The sequence below is a fragment of the Perna viridis genome, chromosome 2 (assembly GCF_037379345.1).
Source record: "Perna viridis isolate PV_CMFRI_1.1 ecotype Kerala chromosome 2, ASM3737934v1, whole genome shotgun sequence".
NCBI classification, from domain to species: domain Eukaryota; kingdom Metazoa; phylum Mollusca; class Bivalvia; order Mytilida; family Mytilidae; genus Perna; species Perna viridis.
Window position 1 is genome coordinate 16,436,619 of NC_142446.1, and position 23,131 is coordinate 16,459,749.

The 23,131-nt window shown below is 34.6% G+C and overlaps 1 protein-coding gene across 4 annotated transcripts; it reads left to right on the plus strand.

The window, feature by feature from the left end:
- The first annotated feature begins 2,440 nt into the window (after positions 1–2,440).
- LOC148623830 (protein-glucosylgalactosylhydroxylysine glucosidase-like) lies at positions 2,441–20,067 on the plus strand. Of its 4 annotated transcripts, none has more exons than XM_088565997.1 (12): positions 2,441–2,476; positions 8,879–9,105; positions 9,589–9,797; positions 9,958–10,159; positions 10,390–10,574; positions 11,529–11,752; positions 12,084–12,267; positions 14,454–14,663; positions 14,858–15,052; positions 18,822–18,922; positions 19,215–19,340; positions 19,697–20,067. In XM_088565997.1, the coding sequence occupies exons 1-12, from the start codon at positions 2,474–2,476 to the stop codon at positions 20,045–20,047; spliced, it is 2,217 nt and encodes a 738-aa protein (XP_088422123.1). In that variant the 5' UTR covers positions 2,441–2,473; the 3' UTR covers positions 20,048–20,067. The 4 variants fall into 4 exon arrangements, with proteins under 4 accessions (XP_088422123.1, XP_088422122.1, XP_088422125.1 ...); XM_088565996.1 differs by lacking the exon at positions 2,441–2,476 and adding an exon at positions 2,720–2,764; XM_088565999.1 differs by lacking the exon at positions 2,441–2,476 and adding an exon at positions 2,726–2,822.
- Positions 20,068–23,131: the final 3,064 nt, after the last annotated feature.

The window sequence follows — 23,131 nt, forward strand, 5'->3', positions numbered from 1 at the left end:
GGGTAAACTTAAAACGGTTTTGAAGATATGTGCGAAAAAATGCAACGTGACCCGATGTTCTATTTTTAGTTACGAGTGCCAAGTTTTTCGACAGAACAAAAATCGAAGCATGAACTTTATGCAAGATACAATAAGGAACAATCATACCAACTTTCATTGAATTTTGCCCAGTAATTATAGAGTAGAAGATGTTTGTAACAATGTTAACACCAACGGCGCGGCCGACGACGGACGCCAAGTGATATAGCCATACATCACACGACCTATTTGTCAGGTGAGCTACAAAATGAATTGTTTAAGCATAATTGAAGAAACTGCATGTGTAATTAAATCGAATTTGGGAAAATGACAAAATTACAAAGAAAAAAAACACAAAAATAATCTAGCAATGGCATGCAAGAATTAATGAATATTAAATATAAGATAAAATAAATCGTTTATTGCAAAAAACATATCAGTGCTATAGCAGTAACATAATAATGTCATTTGTAAACAACATGGAAATAATAGTTATAGAAATAAGACCCAGCGGAGGCCAAACACTATAACATCAAATAATAAGAAAGTAGCTTGCATATGACACATAACATGCTCAAATCTTTGACAGTATGAAGTTTCTTATTTCCATTTTTTTTTCAGAAAACAAACGATATTGAAAATTGCTGATTTCTATGTACATTTTCACAATAAGACAATATTTCATATTTGGCCATGAACAATAATACTTAGGTAGCTATTTTAATCTAAGCTGTCTATAGGGTGGACAAATCATTATAAAACGGTACTCATTTTCTTTATTACGAAAATCCAAGTTGAGTAAACCGATTATTTTGTAATATTACAAAGTCGATTCCTAATATTACATATTTCTATTTTATAATTGCATTCCGGTGGGAATAAAAAACTGTGCTCTTCTACTCACTGACCTATTCCTTCACTCTTATAAGACTGGCTTTATAGCTGATCTGATCCAAAGCAATGAGCATCGTTTAGCCAGATTCTTTTATCTCAGTTTCCGCTATATAGATGGCGTATAATCGTTAAGCAATCCTAGTTTCGGGAATCTGATACATCGCATCTACCCCAAAGAACTTTAGATAAAGGATACATCGCATCTACCCAAAATTACTGTAAAGGATACTACAATCATTGTGAAGTCAGCCTCATATCTAGACCCACACTTAGAGATCGATGGAATAGGGCATCAATTGACCAAACAATACGACAAACACGACTACTTTTCATTCCGAATTGTCAAGTTTCCTTTCATCTGAGGCAACATCCCATTAGCACCCACGTATGGAGTTTCATATCACTACTCCGGATATTGGGCTTCATCAGTTTATTTCCATGCCGTCATGGAAGTTGGGCAGACCTCTCGATTTATACGATGTCTGTGAGTTGTTGCTAAAACGATGGTTTCTTTATAGATCCGATTGGACTTTCGGCTTTCCTCCATTGTTCAATACAGCTGGGTATCCGGATGGACTCCGTTGGATATGTTGTTGTGTAAGTCAGCCTTCCCCGTTTTTAGGCCTGATATTTGTTCGGTTGCTTATTTTTACTTTTCTCCTCGGGTTTTGCGTCGATCTCGAATTGAGGTAATTGCAAGTGAACTCGGAAAATGTGCATGTACACACTTCTTATTCCTGTAGGGACAAATTGCATGTCTTATTTTTGCTGTTAGACCGGGAGCATTGGACTATTGGGTCCGACTGATTAGGGATACTACAACAATCCTTTCGAGGACCTCATGGTACATCATACTGCCTCATGTTTATTGAAGTTACCACTCGGAGAGGGTGCTCCTATCAAGCAAGGATGGCTATACACGATAACAAAATTATTTTTATATTGATTATCACAGCTGATTTTCTAATGTTATAAAGTCAGTTTTTGATAATAAATACATATTCAATGTCTTATACTAGTATTAGTAAAAAGATTTCTTAATACTACAAAACGGTTTCCTAATGTAAGAAATCCATTTTATAATATAACAAATTAAACTTGATAAGTTACATCAGAAAATATTTTTTTGATATTACAAAATTACATTTTAATATAACTAATTCAATTTATGAATATTACAAATTCTAAGCAAAATAGTATTTAGTAATACATGTATTAAGAAATATTTCCTAATATTACAAAAGGAATTGACAATATTTGAAAATGAATTTGGAATATAAGAAAATGGTTGCCTAGTATTAGAAAAACGAAGTAATTAGCAAATATCAAAAAATGTTGACATTTCCAATTTTAGACGATGATTTTATAATGTTACAAAACGATTTTGTTATATTACAAAATACTGGATTTTGTTCATATTGGTTTGCAATTACCCCCAACAGGTGGATGAAACTCTTTACACGACAGTCACATATATATATATATATACTTTCTACACACACATTATTTTTGTATTATCAGTAAAGTTATCTACTGATAACACACTCAGCTGCGCTTAGAAATGGTACGTATTATACTACAACCTTGTTTGTAGCTTATTCATGTAAATAGAAACTGCAACACATATTAACACAGAGGTAAGGCGATACAGAAATGCGCACAGCATGACATTAAAAAGGGCCTATTCGTTTCTGAAATAAAATCATGCGGTCACACATTGTAAATTTAGTTTAGTTTTGCGGTAGTTCACTACATCTGATGTATTTCTTAAAGTTTCATTCCCTTGTGCATAGATTCCTCTTTGTTATTGTAGAAGTAAGCAGTAGTCTAGATGCAATCTTCTGCACAGAGGGTATATTCGCTATTTCAAAGTTTAACACCTCTGTCAAACTCAGTGTTAGGCCCCATCCGTACGTATTATGAAATATTTTCTAATATTACAAAATGAAATGACGATATTTGAAAATGAATTGGTAATATAAGTACTTTACACCGGAAACAGCCTCGCAGATTTGTAATGAGTATAGTCACCTGCCCGAATAGATACAAACCCAGAAACACCGACTGTAACCTTCTTGAACTCTGCTGCTCATATGTAACATGCTTCAGATAAACCGATCTTGCTTATTAACTTTATATCACATGATTACATCGCTGATTCAGAAAAACCTAAGAAGGATGTTTTGGCTAGACATTTATCGATAACACGCTATCAACAACCCGGTTAGAGCTTTGATCGGTTTCTTCATCATGAACATTTTAAAGTACTTGCAAAGAACTAATTTTAATAAGTGCTGAGGCACTGAGTCAAGGAAGACTTCAAATATTCATGTAACCAAATTGCAGCTAAAAAAACGATAAAAAACTTAGTCATTTTAAAGAGAAACATCTGTTTTAATAAAATGCATATCAATACTGCTTGTTTATTAATGCATTTATGGATCTTCTTTTCTTTTATTATTATTGTTTTTGGTATTTCTGGCTATGTACGTTTACCTCCTCAAATTTCTTGACACTTTACACCTAAACCATCATTTCTTAAAAAATATGATCTTCACTGTGAATCACTGACTATCAGTACTTTATGGATTTTCAAAGGAAGAAAAAAATCCACACTTTGACATTTCAGGTTGGAGATGCATGAAATAGAAATGAATCTTGTGGACTAGGGGAGCTAGGTTGACCAAAGACCTAATCTGAAGAAAGAAATGAGCAAAAACACTTCTCCTTGTTTGTGCTCTCTTTGACACTGATTTGTAATAGATTAAAAGAACAAATATGTCAATATTGTTAGTTTTCAAACAGGATTTACTAAAGCTTGTCCTTGTCATTGTTGTCTATCTTAGGCCCTGAGTTGAAAATGTCAAAACTATACACTTTTTTACAATAAATGATTACCTTTCTCTAGGAATTTTTCAATTCAAACAAGGATACAAACTCTTGTTATCAAAACTACTATGCAGTTTAAAAATCTTTAAAGTAAAAAAACTTTGGTTGTACCTAATATATTTTAGCAATTTAAGATTCCAATCAAGATGGAAAGTCAAGGATAAAGAGATGTAGTGAATATAGAAAATATTTTGTCTTTCTTAATAACAAATACACTTTGAATATAAATCCATCTTTTCTATTTTCCAAAGCAAAAATGTTACTAGTGAACCCATATCCCATGAGGACTACTTTTTATGATGAATCATTATTGGCTTAACTGTCTGTCTTCAATAATGTATGTGCATTTCTTTCATTTTTTTCTGCATGATTGTCTCACAGATATGTATTATATTAAAATACAGGTTACTCTTATGTTTTGCCAACAAATAAGTGCTACGAAATCAGACTTCATATATATAGTATTTATTAAGAGATGTTGACATGTACCAGCACTTGAGAATCATGAACTTTGTTTCATGCCTAAATAGTGTCCCAGCACAAAAATAGTTCATTCTGCTTTTGCTTTCTTCTTGCTACATCTAGTGAAACTTTAAAAGGGATTACCACTGAAAAGAAATCAAGGAAAAGATGATAACAGTACCTTTGATAATTGCAAAATGTTACAATAAGTGAATGCATGAAAATATACATGTATTTTAGCCACATCATATGGAAGTACAGAAACCTCCTCTTGATGAGAAATATTCTTACATGTACATATAGTTGTGTGCAAAATCAGGCAAAAATAGAGGTTTTTACTGGTTTTTAAGCCACCTAGTCGGTACTGGTTGATTGAAATTTTGCAAACAGTATTTCTGTAGCATTATAATTTCTGCCCTACATTATAAAAAGTTAATACAATAAATACATATTATATTTTAGTGTTCAGAAATTTTAGTCTTAAAATATCTCTATCAGCAGTCTTAATTAAGAAAAAATAAACTTCTTTCTCTAAAATAATTCAAATTTATCTTAAATAAAACTTTACAAACTTTACAAAAATGTTGTACAGTGTGCTTCATGAGGATCTTTGTTTCAATAACTGTTAATAACAGGTAACATAAGTAAGAGTAGAATAGGTTACTTTTCACCTGACTGACAGGTGGTCATTGTTAAAACAACATCCCCTCATAGCCAGGAAGATCATTATTTAAAGTGGTTTGAAGTGAAATTAAAGCCATTTCATGTACTAGACAAAACTTCTAAATACAGAAACAGGAAAGTTTACTAATGCTATTGCTTTAGGGCTTCTCCCATGTATGGTTTCCAGTTACCTGATGATTTATAATGATGTCTGGACCCCCATCTCAAAATATCTGGATCCATCCCTGTATGTTGATTTATTTATGAGCAATTAATGTTACACTGCAAAGTAAACAACAAATTTGATACATGTGTTATTATATTACAAATATCATAATTTCATGTATGAAATCTTCAATTAATACTGCACTGCGTTAGAGTACATGCACATGTATTTTTGAAGTTTTCAGTATAAATTTCCTGTTCACAGACATACAAATGTAAACTGCAAATTTTGCTAAGACTTATGACAACTGTTCTACACTAGCATTGTTTATAGTAGACCTATCACTAGTTCTGAAAATTTTAAATCATTGTGTGCATTGGAAGTATATGAACAAACTATTGTATACTTTCACTTACCTGATACATTGTACATGTATGAATGTCCCTGAAAATCAGCTCGTAGGAAAGGTCTACTTTTGGGTGCCTTGATATCCATATTTTCAATCCACTTTCATGGACATAGAATTTCTAACCTAATTGACTGTGTCCTTCATGTGTCAAAATCCTGTATCTAACTTTAAGATCTGCATTCTAAATGTATATCTTGACAGCCCAATAAAAAAGAACCATATTGATAATCAATTATGACTTACATGTATATGGATATAATACACATGTACATTCCATACTGAATATTACATGCCAAAATCTGTATCACATGCGGTATCAACACAAGACTCTTATGTCAACTCACTTAGGGCTATTGGTCGTGGGGTGATATAGGTCGAGGATTGATACCCCATCAGATACAGATTTTGGCATGCCATGTTCATCAAAACATATTTTAATTATACTTCAAGTGTGTTCTGTGTAGGGTGTGATATAAGGTATGCAATATAGGTCTAGGGTTGTGATATATGCTATGCCATATACCCGGTAGGTCTAAGGGTGTGGTATATGGTATGCCATATAGGTCTAGGAGTGTGATATAGGGTATGCCATATATACGTAGGTCTAGGGGGAGATATTCAGTATATGATGTGCATATTATGTATGACTAAGGGTGCGATATAGTCCAGCGGTATGATATAGGATATGCGATATACATGTAGGTCTAAGGGTGTGATATACAGTATGCCATATAGGTCTAGGGGTATAATATACATTTGTACAATATGCAATATAGGTCTAGGGTTACACAAAATACTGTAGGTCTAGGCTTGTGATTTAGGGTATGCAATATAAGTCGAGGGGTGTGATATAGGGTATTTAAATCACAGGTCAGCCATAATGATAATGGTTGAAAATTTGAGAATGGGGCAATTTCTAATTAATAGAATAAAAATGTAATCAAATCGTTTTTAAGGTAATGTCATAAGCAGGGACTCTTTATGCTCTAAAAGTTTGTTTGAGTACATATAAGTACCTAATTTTTACTAGATATCCCTCTTTTTGATAGATCAAGATCAACTACTGAATGTGATAAATATGCCATATGGCTTTATTTCATTCCAAAATCTAATTCTGATTAGATTTTAATTGCTCCCCTTTTTCCTTTGTCGCATGACTTCATGTGACATAGAAAAAAGGGGGAGCAATTAAGATCTAATTTTAATTACATTGCCTTTCATCATTACCTTTGAAACAGACATTGTTTAAGTTTCTGCTTTCGAAATCATATTAATTGAACAATTCCATGATTCAAATGTTTATTTTCTAGTTTAAATACTTCATATTGTTTGCTACATGTACATTTGTATGTTTATTCATGTACATGTACACATTGCTTGCATTTTAAATTCCTGGGATCAAATCAAACACACATGATATGTATAGGATTTACAATGTACATGTATTTAACAGTAAAATGTGTATAAAATATAGAACAACTTGAAAACTCTTAGCATATGTAAAAATATTTTTTTTATCAAAATTGTTCACTAAAATACCTGTAATTTACAAACACTAGAACACTTTCTCAAACCTTCAGGACCCATCTGGCAGAGGCGGATCCACACACACTGAAAATGAGGGGTGGCAGCTTGGATTCCTCAGAAGAAGGGGGTGCTAGGACATTATTTGCCATTTTTGTCAATTTTACACATGAAAATTATAATTTTCCCATAAAAAGGAGGCATGCCAACACCCAATAACCAAAAACCTAGGTGTTAACCGAAAAACTCAATAAAAGACGTTTTTGGGTGGTATAATTGTGTCATTTAAACACACTTGCAAATAAGTTTTTTTTAATTAGTATTCCAGCACTTTCTAGATACCTAACGAAAGTCTGTAATAATTAATATGGCGTCATTACTTTGAAATAAGTCACTTGTCCTTCCAACTCCATATTGTTTTCGGTTATTGGAGGTACCGTGTTTGACCTGTGTCAGGTCAATTAGAAAAAAATAGTCCTGCCCGCTAAGACAAAATTCAAATAGTTTAAGATAAGAACATAATCATAGAAATATTGCAATTCAACAAATTTTGCATAAGCTTTGATGTCATAATACTTCCATCTCTTACGAAAAATAAAGCATCACATATTGATCGGCGGCGGAGCGATATTCTAACGTAAATTTGCAAGGTGGAAAAGGGGGAAGGTAAAGAGAACAGACCGCGGAATATTTAGGCAGTTCCATGTGGCAATATCCATTTCCGGTTGAATCCTACTTGCCGACCATCTCTAAGTCAAGTTCAGGCTATGAATAGCCTTCCTTGACAAAAAGAGGAGGGTTGCAGGGTCAGAGGAAATTCGAACTAAAAGGAACCCTGTATACTCCGTTTAATTTGATGAATGATATGTTGACTTTATTTAATGCTTTTATAGTAACATTGTCAATAGACCTTTCAAAGAATAAGTTGACTTTAAAGAATAGATGAATTTTGTAAATTTAGTCTAGTTTTGTGGTAGTTGGCTACATCTGATATTCTGTATTGTTTCCATCTTCCATTGTACATAGATTCCTCTTTTGTTGTTGCAGAAGTTAGCAGTAGTCTAGATGGTTAATTACTACTAAATCTTCATGTGACAACCAATCAATTAACTAAGTGTCTAATCATACTTCGGCACAGTTGTATGCCACCGAAAAAATCAAACCATAATAGGGGCAGTTAACTGAAACTCTCCTTTCCAAGTTTTGCACGTCTTTTTAATTATTAAAATTGTTCGACGTGTTTGACACGGTCTTGCTGACTGACTACGTGTAATGGGACTATAGAAAATAACTGGTCTGTCTAATTGAGCTCTTATATGTGGTTGTAACCGACCTAAGTTGCTGTAACACGATATTCTTTGAAAAAATAAATATCCAAGAAAATCGGTATTTTAAAAATTAATCTTGCTTTTAATATATATGGAAATGTAATTCTGTACTTTCAGTCACAGGTAATTATGTCTGGTTAGTAACTAAAACAATAATAAAATGTTGATAAATTTCAAAATGCTTTAAGTTTGCAATCATAGAAATCAGAAATGTTCATTTATTGACCCGTGGTATGGGTAGATACACCGTGTTACCAGCTGTATTTAAAATCGGTTTAATATACAGCGTCTACAGCGGTCCACGTATTTTGTTAAAGAAGTACCCACTCCCTTCAAACTGATCATTCCGAATTCATAGTGAGTGAAACAATGGTCCTTTATTCTTATCCAAGGTACTTCTGGTCACCTTTGTAATCCACCCTAAAACTACACCGAAAGCATTGTCGGATAAATTGGACTGTGAAATTTAGAAACCAATTTATATCTAAGAGTATCAGTTCTACATTATTTTAGTCTATACTTCAGGGATCGGTGCTGATTATTCTGTTTGCTTGTGCTCTGGCTGCAATACATACCAGTACACAGTTGTTACACTCAACTAGTCAACTCAGGACCACGACATCATCTAAAACGGCCACAAATAATCGTCAAATTCTACTGAACCATGCTAATACTCAGACATACACCAATCAGCGTAATAGACAGTATAACCGAATTCTTCCTCAGGAGTTGTCCGTGTTTACAACAGCACTGTAAGTGTGAGGCAAATTTTTGAAGTGAAAGCATAGCAGACCCAAGTGAACACTCTTGTTACTATAACATGAAGCAGATGTAACATGTACATGTAAGAGGACGAAGTTGGATACATTGAAATTGTATCCATTTAGTAATTTTCACAATTTTTTTTGGTGTTCAGATACAAATCTAGTAAAGATACTTACTCTGAACTTCTTGTCAAGACTGAAATCTGCTCTCTAGGTGAAATTACTTTTGAACGCCGTTGTGAGGACTTCGTTCTCTATTAAAGACGAGAATGAGAGGTGAAGATATCACACGCACATGTTTGAATTAAAGGTGAAATGCGATAAATCTTGGCAACAGATAAATCATCCCTGAATACTATAACTCATTTTATAAAACCGAATTACAAGACACAGATCTTACTGAATTTGTAGTAACGAGTTACTATTTCAACAGAATTTTCTAATCTTTTTCATTTTTACTCTTCATTAAAGATTTCCAGATAATGAAAGGACCCGCCCAACACTCGGCAACGGCCACATAGCAACAGTGGTTTATACAGATACAGTCTACATGAATGGTCTCTACAATGGACTATCTGTTCACAGTCATCGTGCTAGAATACCCTCCATGTGCGCTGTTGAAATATCTTCGACATCAACTAGGATTACAAAGTCATCTTATTCATTAGATATTGAAAAAGGTGGATGTTATATTTATATGTTTTACCAATTGTTTCCTATCCGTATTTACGTTTCCTATTCGTTTTTATTCGTGATTTTATGTAGTAATAATTTATTTGCTAGATATTTTTTTATCAAAACTTTATGCTGTCATGCGTTAAATTCTGATTTATTTTCTAGGAATATTTTTTGAAAAGCAAAGTGGACCTGGATTTACAATTCACGCAAGACGATATGCCCACAGATCATTAGATAGACTCCTGGTTACGGAGCTAGTGGTAGAGAACTGTTGTTTGGATAATTTTCAGATCAGACTCAAAATTAACCATGGCAACGATTCGGAAGATATAAACCTACGCAGCAACTTAGAAGACGGGGTCAGGTATTTATGACATTCATGACGTACTAGATTCACACACCTTTACTATGTAGATAGAACCAGAGTTTTGACACGATTTGATTGTGGTACACATTTCTTTATTACCAAGTCAACATATCTATTAGGGAAAAAAACATCTTGTTTCGGTATTTCCAATAGTCGTTTGCATCTTTCTTTCGAGATTTTTTTTTATTTAATAGCACCTAATATCAATAGTATCTCTTTTTACATAGACATACTTATGGGAAGACAAAGGTCCTTGAAGACGGATCTGCAGGAGGGTTACAAGTGTACATGATCTCCACCGAATTACCAAACAACGGCACTTTAATCGTTCCTCCAGAAAAAACGTCGTCGTACCTCTTCCTCACGGCAATAGATACAGAGAGGGACACTGCACTGAATACTTTAAAAAAGGGTATACAAATGTTCTGAACACAGATTCCCTATAATCATATTACTCCAGCAATGCTAGAGGTTGTCTGGCAAGCTATTTTCTGACTTGGTGCCATCCTAACCTCTAGCATCTGACATGTTGAAAGCCACCGCAAAGGTTAATTAGCTAAACATGTGTTTTAAAATACTTTATGTCTTTTATTTACATAAAAGAAGTTTAATCTACCGGAAATCGAACGATGCAAATCCTAAATATGTGTTGAATACCTAGAAAACATTTGCAATGAAGACAGTTGTCAAAATGACCAGCAATTTTGAATTAGGCCACTAATTTTACGGAATACAATATATTTTTGAATTTAAAGTTGGTAAAGGCAATTCGTTGGTTAATTTGATATGTTTTAAAATCCGTAATTTTATCAACCGTAATTACACACTCATAAAGCTAAAAACCAAATATGAAGTTCCTTTTACAAAGGATTTCCAGGATTGCTGGATTTTATCATCAGGTAGGTCATTGTTTTTCTTTATTTTAGCCACCTTCTCCCGTGTAATGGTAAAGAAACTGTATAAAACGTATATGGAAAATAGTTTACTATAATTCTACCGATTTCAAGGAACGGCGGAACGAGCGTTATGCAATGTGGCGCTCCCAAGTAAGAGGTTGGGGTATGGAGGAACGGAATTCCAACCTCTTACGTTGTAGGAGTATAATCATATTACCATATGTATTTTGAGATTTTCCCTTGTTGCTGTTATGTCTGCCTTATAAATATCAATGAAGTTAAAAGTTCTCACACAACGTGATTTTGAATTCATGATGTTAATTTCAAATTTTCTTTTAAAATGTTTTTATTTCCTTTTGGAAGTCTATAAAAAATTGAATTTAATGGAATGAGGAATGGTTTAATTGTTAAATGTAAGCCAAATACTTATAAATGTGTATTGCTAATGTTGCATCTTTCTACATGCGTAGGGAAAGCTGAATATTTCAATGGTTCATTAGAGGATGAACATGTAAAGGCATGGAGAGATATTTGGTCAAATGGTAGGGTAGATATAGAAGGAGAACAGGAGGTAGCCAAAGTTACCTACGCTTCCTATTATTATATTCTGAGTTCCATTCCTGTTACTAATGACACAGATCTGTCGTTTGTTGGACTGTCTCCCGGGGATCTAGCTCATGGCGCTTACTTGCAAGTACGATGTTTATACTTGTGTTGTATTATACAAATGTTCTCAATTTCCTCTACAACTTCTGAAGTACTGTATTGGGAGAACACAGAGAATATTGACTTCCTTACCTTAGGGTTAAAAATATATTCGATAGTGTTACTGTGTATTTCCTTGTCTTGGTCTTTGGGTTTCTGGCAAACATCACTTACTTTACTGTGGTATTCCTTAAACTCACCCAAAAAGCATCAGTTGTCATGCTCTGGTGTTATTTACATCTCATTACATCAGTTGCACGTTCTATAGTATTATTTATTTCGTGGACTTTTATTATGAACTGTAATTGTAATGTTTGTAGGATTATCAGGGCCATGTATTCTGGGACCAGGAAACATGGATGTATCCTCCGATACAAGTACTACATTCTGATTTTGGTAAAACACTGATCAAGTCTAGAATAAGAACTTTAGATTCTGCTAAAGCACTGGCCAAACAGAAAGGGTATAAAGGTGCTATGTATCCATGGGAAAGTGCCTATACAGGTATGCTTCCTATAAATGTCTAAATATGTTTAACATTACCAAATGATGGTAGAATTTACATTGAATATTTCGGATAACAGATATCCTTCTTCAGCATAAAACTAATAAAGTTCAAGATCAAAACATAGATTCAGGAGCTGAATCACGCACGCTGTGGGTGATTGTACCTTATCAAAGGCACACATGAGCAAATGATAAGGAATCTGAATGAAAACGAGAAAGGGGGTGTTTTTTTTTATCAAAAATTAGAAATGAATTAACTGTGGAAAACAATTAAGAAAAGTCAACATATAGTTGTACGGCGTATTGATGTATAGCATGTAGATTAGGTAAATTAGAAAATCAAATAATTTCAACATCTTTATGGAAACCCTTCTCTTGGTTTCGATTCATCGGTGATGTCGAAATAAAATGGACTGAGTCTAAACAAAATTTAGACAATTTTATCACTCATGCCAACCACCCTCATCCATCTATCAAATTCACCCATGAAATTTCTGGCACTAAAATCACATTTTAGGATACTACTACACCTGTAAGAGACGATGAAATGTCAATGGATCTTCTCAGCAAACCAACTGATAGTCACCAATACTTGTCTCCCAATAGTTGTCATCCAAAACATTGTACTAAAAGCATACCATACAGCCAGGCACTTCGAATTCGGCGCATTTGCTCATCTGACGACACCACCAACAAACGTCTAGATTAACTCCGTTGTCATTTGTTATCGCGTGGCTACAAATCAACAGACGTAGGTAGGGGATTTGAACTACTAACAACATCAACCGTAATGATCTCCTCGAGTACTAACCCAAGAAAAAAGAAGAAAAGAGTTCCTTTGTTCTTACTTACCATCCAGCCTTTCGGAAACTCTCGCAGCTACTTCATTCGAATTTGGAAGCCATTTAAAAACATCCTTGCCTCTCCAAGCTCTCCCCTGGGGCCCCGATCCTGGCATTCCGTCGACACAGGAGTCAAAGTGATACCCTAGTAAGAGCAGAGATTTCATCTCAGCCCAAACAAAATACAACGGGCCAGTGTCAACCATGTGGAGATAAAAGATGTAAGACGTGTGCCCAGATACTGCACACCCAAACGTTTAAAAGCCACTGCACTGGAAAGGAATTTACCATTTTTTGCAACGTAATTTGCAAAACCGAAAAGACTATATACCTTCTCCAGTGCCGATGTGGTATGCAGTGCGTTGGCGAAACAGAACAACCTTTCAACAAGCGCATGAATGGTCATCGCAGTGACTACAAATGTAAACCAGACTACCCTCTAAGTCGCCATCTTAGATCTGCCGGACACACCAGAAGGATCTCCATAACATTGTTGTTACGATCATAGAACACAGTAACAACTGGTCAAAATGTAAGAGTGTCTCGGGAAAGCTTTTGGATGAAAAAATTACAAACAACTTCTCCAGATGGAATAAACGAGGAAAAATAATTCATTTTTAGGTCTTGGTCTAAGACTGGTACAGCACTACATGCTATACATCAATACGTCGAACAACTACATTTGGACTTTTCTTAATTGTTTTCCACAGTTAATTCATTTCTAATTTTTGATAAAAACACCCCCTTTTTCATTCAGATTCCTTATCATTCGCTTATGTGTGGCTTTGATAAGATACAATCACCCACAGCGTGCGTGATTCAGCTTCTGAATCTATGTTTTAATCTTGAACTTTATTAGTTTTATGCTGAAGAAGGATATAGGTTATCCGAATTTTACCATCATTTGGTGATGTTAAATATATTTAGACGTTTATTTAATTCATTGTTATGTTCCGCATCGTTTTTAACGATTCATCACCCCTAGACCACTCGGCCAGCTAGGCTATATCACAGCGGTACGAGTTCGAAGATCTGGCCGACTGGTCTAGGGTGCTGGACTTTGTGCAGGCGGTGTTGCCTTAGATGTTACAGCGGTACGAGTTCGAGTCCCGTGGAGGGAATGACCAAAAATTTGATTCGCAAATTTGAGTTCTAACATCGTTGCGAATTTTTCTGACCCTTCTATGTATAACTATCTATCAATGTTGCAAATTGATATGAAAAAAATTCTTATTGATTTTCAGACTTTTCTTTTCTATACTATGAAACAATTATTCTGTTGTTTTTTTTATTGTACGTCACGTTCCATCTCTGGTATTTGGGATACTTGTTTTAATTTAGGTTTTGAAACATCACCAGCCTCGGAAACAGCAGACTATGAGAATCACATCACTGGAGATATCTCGCAGGCATTTTATTTCTACTTACTTATGACGAATGATACGGATTTAATGAAGAAGGGAAAAGGTGCTGACGTGATCAATAGCATTGCGGAATTCTGGGCTTCACGTGTCACTCTGGACACAAAGACAGGATTCTATCACATAAATAGTAAGATATAAATAATTTTAGTAGTGTTGGTTATTCTGTCGAATACCATCTTTTATATATATAGTTAGGAAAATCCCATAACCGCAGGTGACATCATAAATCATAAAGTAATAATGAGAACATATAATTTGAATGTACATGTATCTGTGTATCATGTCAAGAATATAATTGTGGCTAATTCTTTATACCTTCAGATGTAATGCCTCCGGATGAATACCACTGGCCAGTAAATGACTCCGTTTATACCAATCAAGTGGCGAAAATTAGCCTTTTGACTGCTAACAAAGTAAATGCACAGAATCAGATTTTCAAAGACATAGCCGAAAATATGTTCATACCATTTAACCAATCTGGCCAATGGCATCCTGAGTATGTTGGATATAGTGAAGGTAAAACAGTGATTTACCTTTTTACAACAAACAATTTATATCATTTTTTTTCAGTTTTATCCAAAATTTGAATTTGATTATAAATTCCTGTTTAGTTATTACCAATTAGGCATTATTGACCGATCAAATTGCTTGAAACAATGGATTATTTCTTGCTAGCTGACTTGGATATGGATTAAAGGTCCAAGTGAGCTTATGCCATCAGATGCCTCCATGCATCCATTGTTCCTAAACTTTTCACATTTTCTTCGACTATATGAAAACCCCTTGACTATTTTAAACCAAACATGAAAGAGTGTCTCTACAAACAATTGACTTTCAACAAAATGATCCCAGATGCTATCAAAGCTTCGGATTGACCAATTCCCTTGAAGTCACTTGTACAATGTATTAACATTTATGAAAGCTATTTCACATTTCATGGCTAAAATCTTAAAAAAAATTCGATATCTTAATGATATTTTGGTCGTAAATAATTCTAACTTTGAAAGCTTTGTTCAAGATGTCTATCTTAATTCGCCTGTCCACAGTTAGGATGGTTATTTGTCTTTGTGTCGTTATTTTACTTTTTAGTTTGATTTTGAAGAAGTGTAATCTTTTAGTTACCATGGATTTTATAACTTTTGTTGTCGGGGCATTTCATAGCTTACTAAAAGGTGTGTTCACACTTGTTGAAGACCTTTTGGTGGCCTCTGAAAGTATTTACTATTTTGTATTTAGGTAATACGCTGGTTTCACTTAATCTGTTTTTTTTTCTATTCGTTCAAATAAAGCGAAAGAAAAAAGTCCGTGCCAACGAATTCGTATTAATACTTTCTGAGGTACATTTTGAACAATGTATCTGGTGATTGTGAGTTTGTTTTCCAAAATAAAACCACGGTGATATAATAAAATATAAGAGACTTATTAAATAACACTATAACAATGAAGTTGAAAACGATAGCACTTTTCGTGTATCCGTTACACCCTTCATTTCGTGCATTATAAAGCTAGAACATCATTGCTTTGAGCTGAAAATTCGACTGTCTTAGTGGAAATAAACCACTAAAAAGCCCAAAAATCTTTCGTAACACAGTGTTAGCCAATCATTTTCACGATATGAGTGACGCCGACCATCAGCGGACTGTTCCTAAACTTGGTTTAATTTTCGTTTACGTGCTAACATATACACTCAATACTGTTAGACACGGTTTGCACTCATATGTGGTAATACATGACGGGCAGAGTAGTTTCTTAACGCCATTGGCTATCATTTGGGGTCTCCCGCGGACGGTGTAAAGGATTAAAGCGTTTACACAGTCCCCGGGCATAGTCATACGCGTGAATGTGGGTCATGGTGTATCCAGAGAAATTAATTGTCATGTGACCACGTTCATTCATTAAATGCATTATCACGTAATTTAATGTCGATTTGTGACCTGTGTTCCAATTTGTAATCTGTACATATCGCTATATATTGTACAGCCTATTGACACAGCAAAATACGTTTTGTGAAAAAATTAAAATCAACACCTCCAAGTGCATGTAAAACAGAAAGGTAGGTCAACTTATTGGTGCACGCCAGTCAATTGATGAGAAATCTCCAAGGCCGAAAAAAAAACGATGTAATATTTCTGATCACCATTCTGAAATTTTGTCAGGTCGGTAGGTGGGGATTTATTTTTATATAAAATTTTTAAAATGGAATAAGTCATAGTGTCACCAAACTTAGAATACAATGAACCAAATATGCAAAAACTAATGACATTTAGTCCACGGTCTAATCCCTTTTGGGATTAGGTGCTTGAGATATTTTTTGTTTTGACGGTGGTGGTCAAAACAAAAAATATTTAATTCAAGTGCAGAATCCCAAAAGGTGTTATCCACGACCAAGAGCACACTCACGGCACATGTGTGTTTACAATCGAATCTAAATATAAACAACCAATATTTCTCTTTGTTTTTTCCATCTAGGATAGATAAAAAAATCTATGGCTTTATTTTCTACTTTTTATTTCTGAAAGACAATGGACAGACTTTATATACATTTTTTTTTCAAAACAAAAAACTTTTGTTAAAAGGGTGGAGATTTTATTAAGTATCAAGACATTAATACTACACACGTAAAAATAACTAAGTTTTGTTAAATTGTGAAGAAGATTTACAGGAATTATGAAATGGGGATTCTTAAGTTAATGACAGTGTTGTGAGGTACTGAATGTACATACACGTTATGTTGGTTCTGAAACCAAGTAATACCGGCAGTGCCTCTGGATATATTTTACACAGCTGCCAAACAAGTACTAAAGTATAGGAAACATTTTTCAGGCTATTTAGAAGTTGATAAAATTGTTTGATACAAGATTTAGTTGAAATATTGATTTTGAAGTGTTAAGTGTGAGCCAGTATCGATGTATTTAGCCTTAAAGTCCTTCATATACCGGTATTGTAATTTTGATTCATAAGAATTTTGAATGTTTTCTGTTGAGTGCATGACTGTAAGTGGGAAAACTTGACAGTTTTGCAGTTTTATTCTCTTTTGAAAGAGAACTATTTAACTAGGACTAATGTAAAAACAAAGACCTTATATATGTAAAAAAAAAATTGTGGTCGTATATTGGTATGGTGGTGACAGCGGCGTCGGTGTCGTCGTCGTCCATATTCACTTGGTTTTCGTGCGATGACTTTAGATATGGTTGATCAGTTGTTATAAAATTTTGATATGATTTTACTACTAAAGGAATGCTCCTATTTAATTTTGAGTTTATGACTCCTACCATTTTCAAATTAGGGCCATCCGTGGATGTAACTGACAGAAACCACACTGTTGGTTTCTATTAATTTATAAAATAAACCTGAGAGTCCAGAATTTTACCAAGCTAACGTACATAAAGTAAAATGGTCAATCCTTAACATGACATATCAAATTCAACACATCCATGCAAGTACACCTTCAAGAAAGAAGCATTGTTATATGTATATAACTTCTTATCTTATGGTTATGGCATTTGTTCCCTATTTATTGATGTCAGTAGATATTTGGTAACATATGTTAATGGATATTTATGAACATACGCATAATTCGATTATTGATGTCAATAAATGGAAGAGATTTCTAGACAATGCAAACACATTCAAGACAAAACATATGTATGTTTTAATTTACTCTTCGCGCAATACCAGTCTGCGTTCATACTTGCCCCTCGGGTAATACCAGTCTGTGTCTACACTTGCCCGTTGATAATCGGCGGGAATCATATTCTTTTCAGCTTTCTCTATATCTTTAATACCTTTTGGAGTTTAGCAAAGAAAATTGGCATGTCAGAAAGTGTACCACGAACAGAACTAATTTGTTTGGTAGGTGTAAAGACGTGGCTCATTAACTTAATTTGCGTACCCATAATTCCAAGTGCACCAAAAGCGTGTCCGCTCTTGAACTTTGATACGTTTTGGAGTTACATCGCTGAAACTTGGCATAAATATTAACAACTTTAGAACGTTTCTTTTTTGCACAAGACCGAATCTTGCATGTGTAAAAAAAATTCAGATTCCTTTCTTGTAAGGCCATTCTTGAAATGTTATTTATCAGGATCTATCACATCTAAGTTGGAGGGGCTACGGAAGCGTATATATGCCATGTTTTGTGTTTTGCAACTAAAAACTGTTCATTAATGCAATTTTACAAAATAAACACTACACGAATTGGATTTGCTATTACACTTCACACGATATTAAACTCTTTGTGTACACTAAATTTCAAACAGATGACTAGGTGATAGATTTTTTACAGGCGTGACTGTCAAGCAAGCAGATGTTATATTACTTGGGTATCCTCTCATGATGAATATGTCAAAAGATGTCCGCCGCAACGATCTCCTGGTGTATGAAAAGGTACTAAATTTTGTTTTCGGATTTCATGGTCTTTCCATGTTTTTTGCTCACTTCACGATTGAACTACACGTCAACACCATTTGAAGATGCCTTGCAAGTATGAATGCTTCTGTACTTATTTCTATCCAAAAGACTTTTATTAACTTTTGAAATAACATTCGAATTGGGTTGCAGAAAAAAATGAACCAGTTTTTTGATACCCTGAAGCTTGAAGATCTGCTTGTCATCTATTGGTTCAAGTGATATAGACTGACTGCATTAATCAAGCACTTGAATGTACTTTTATTTTAAGGTCACACCTGGAGGACCTGCCATGACCTGGGGAATGTTTGCTATCGGTTGGCTGGAACTGAATCAACTTGACAAGGCAAATTCTTTATTTGCTAGACAATTTGACAATGTTAGGGCTCCGTTTTATGTAAGTTTTCATAACTAAATTGCATAAGTTCATATATAAGATAGCAATTTGAGCACATTTTCTGACAAGAAATTTTAAACTGTTATCAGCACTATCGAATTATGGTTGCTAGACAAAGCTGGTTGTTCAGTAAACAGTATGCTAAGACAATAAGGACTAGTTTCTTCATATTTTTGAATAGACTCGTCATGTGTTTATTCCTTTTTACCAAGACTGGTCTAAAGAGCTTTGAAGCAGTCATATTAGAATTAAAGTTGTTGTATGGTCTACGAAAGGCTAAAAATACGGCAATCAATTACCAAAAACGAGCAGCAAATATAATTGACTTACTGTAATAATATAAATGTGTTTTGAAGGCGTGGTCAGAGAATGCCAATGGACCTGGTGCTGCCAATTTTATAACTGGAATGGGTGGCTACCTTCAGTCAATTATATTTGGATATGGTGGGTTACGGGTGTACGAAGACAAAATGGTCATAAAAGGCAATTTACCTTTATCTGTTACCAGCATGAAAGTCATAGGACTAGATTATCTAGGCGGGAGTATAGACATTCAATTTACAGACACAGTTACTATAGTAACAATGACGAAAAGAGCAATAAGGGCATTGAAAGCAGAAGAATCATCATCTGGAAAACTTGACCACTTGGTCGTTGGGCATTCATATACTTATAACCTTGACAGAGTGTGTATTTCTCCATTGTAATTAAAACGGATTTATCTAGATTTTGTTCAAATATTCAGAGACAAAATGTTTCTTTTCTGTTGAATTATTTATAAATTGAAATTCAGATGAAATATTGCAACTGTTAAATAGCAAATACATTCCACCTAAGATTCGATTTGCAAAATCAGTAAAACTGGAATTGAATATTTTTCTGTATATGTTGTCGTATGATAACCGTACAAAGGGAGCGAATGCAGTTTGTTTTTCTTGATCATGCGCACGGTTAATCCAAGAAACGACTGATAGTTAGGTAGGAATTAGTTCCTTTAAATTATGCAAAGAATGATAATTATGTTCATATTGCTGTTTAAAAAAACTGAATGATTCTATATTCTAGCAATGCTAGAGATGGTCTGGCAAGCTATTGTCTGACTTGGGGTACGGAGGAACGCAATTCCAACCTCTGACGTTGTAGGAGTAACTTATTCTATAAATGAAACTACTACGGACATGTACAAAAGAAGCCATAGAAACAACTTACGCTTCATAGCTTGATCAGCAAAACTTTCAAGCCTCTTTTCGAAGTTATTACCTCCCATACTTAAGCGTTCAATCTAAGAAGGTCTCCAGTCTTACCACGACACTTGGTACTCTCGTAGTGGTATGGATTCAACGTCAACAGTGGATCATGAAAATTCGGATGAAATCTGGAAACTCTCTAAGCCATATACCATTATGGCAGCTCAGTGCATGCGATATCATGTTCCATAAAACATGATAATGCATGCACCAAGCTGACATAATTGTTTTATTACATTTTAAGAATTTTTTTTAGTAGGTTTCTCTTCGTCACGATTTAAAATCAAAGTACTCATGTACTGAATTAATATCGATCGTTTGAATTAATCGTCAAATTGCAAAATGGGATAAAAGCAGCGATAAAAGATAGTACGGGGATCGAATTCAGACGTATATATCTAAACACAAGCTTATTGAACTGTAAGTGGTTTATAATGGACTCCATGAATATGTTTTAATTCATCTTTCCGATTACGAAGACCATTTAATAAACACGCAACAAAATTTGCAATTCATCGTAGCATGCAGTGCGCCGGTTCGTGAAATATTCAGGTTCGATGTTGGTTTACATGGAACACTTGGATGAATTAACACAAAACGTCTAACAAGCTGCAAAATTGAACAACAAACTGCTGGTTGGCCTTTCTCAGTTTCTAAATTTTCAAGTCAAAATTCAATTTAAAGATCTCCAGGTTGAAACGGTCTGTTAAATCATCCCAACTTAAGCCACAATCATTGAAATAAAGCATACCCTTAGATACGTGTCCCTCTCCGCTAGCTAAATTTCGCAGTTGATAAGCTATACAGCTCAAATCCTACAAGTGTGTCATGTAAAAGGGCTTAGTTTCAGGACACCTAATTCCAGAGACACATTAACAGCTCTATCATTATATCACATGGCTAAATATCTAAATAGAGTTATTACAAAAAGCAATATCACCAGACCACAGACTGACACCATTCCTGAGAAAAACGTTATCGAAATTCCTATGCCATCGTCTATAGGCAAAGTTCCATTTTTATTTGTCGAGGGCTTCTGATGTCACCAGGCAGTAACCATAATAAAATACACGATACAGTGAGTGATTAATCAGGGTGGTTCGGGGTTACGCTACCCCTTTGTTAAAAGTTTAGCAAAAAACGCGCGCCAAATATTAGCCTGTAAACAGGGAAGGTAGTCCCTGCCTGGAACCTCCTTTATATAAGTTTCTAGAACGGAACCAATGACCCCCTTTTGTAAATATATGCATCCGCCAGGTCTTGCAGGAAATATTTGAAGACAGTTCTTTCACTCTTATTAGGCTGACTTTATAGCTGATTTGATCCGAAAGAAAGAATATCGTTTGGCTAGATCCTTTAATCTCAGTTTCCGCTATATAGATGACGTATTATCTTTAAACAATCCTAATTTCGGGGATTTGATACATCGCATCTACCTCAAAGAACTTGAGATAATGAATACTACAGACACTGTAAGGTCAACCTCATATCTTGACCTACAATTAGAAATCGATAGTAAAGGAAAACTATTGACCAAACATTACGACAAACGTGATGACTTTTCATTCAGAATTGTCAACTTTCCTTTCATCTGTGGCAACATCCCTTCAGCACCTGCGTATGGAGTGTTCATATCACAACTCATACATTATGCCAGAGCTTGCCGAAACTACGCAGATTTTCTGTATCGCGCTAGAACTCTAACAAATAGGCTTCTGGAACAGGGTTATGTTACTATAAGATTGAAGTCATCACTACAGAAGTTAATGGTCGTCATCATGAACTCGTGGATCGTTAGGGTGTATCCATCTGCACCATGAAAACTGATTTATTCAACGGATCATAGTTTTCCTTTCCTCGTTTGTCTACCCCGGACTTGACTTTTTATGAGCAACTCTACGGGTGTTTCTAGAAAAGCAGAGGGCGCTTACTCTACCGGTGCACCTGGTCCATGCTCCCAGTTTTTAGTGGAGTCCAAGTTGCTCATTTGCTTTGTTGCTTTGTATGTATTATTGTAGTTATTTTATGTTCTTTGCTGTGTATGTCTGTTTTCCATGTCTGGTCTTTGTCCCTGGATTGCATTCTTTTGATTACCGCCATAACCTTGGTTCCCTTGATTACTCTTTCAATTCGCAATCAGCACTGCTCTTTTTCATTTCTATGAACTATTTATAATCTCGATGGGTTTTCATTTCTAGCTAAACATCAAATGGTTTATTATGCGTCTAAGAATATTGCATTTGTAGGCAACTTAAATATATCGACATATTGAATATAATATAATGAACGATTGATTTATACTGTAAATGCCTAGAAATAAACAGATACTGGTGAGGTTAGAGGTCAACTATTTTTAATTGGATCGTTGTTAATACAAACCAAATTAATATTAAGTTTCCAGTAACGTTTGTTTATTAGGTTTCTTTATTGGTGTAAATAGCATAGAATTAAATATGACATATTAAAAGTACATATTAAATGAACCTAACTATCTACATTTGAACATTATTTTTTTATTTTCTATTTTCCTGCAGTAGTGTAAGA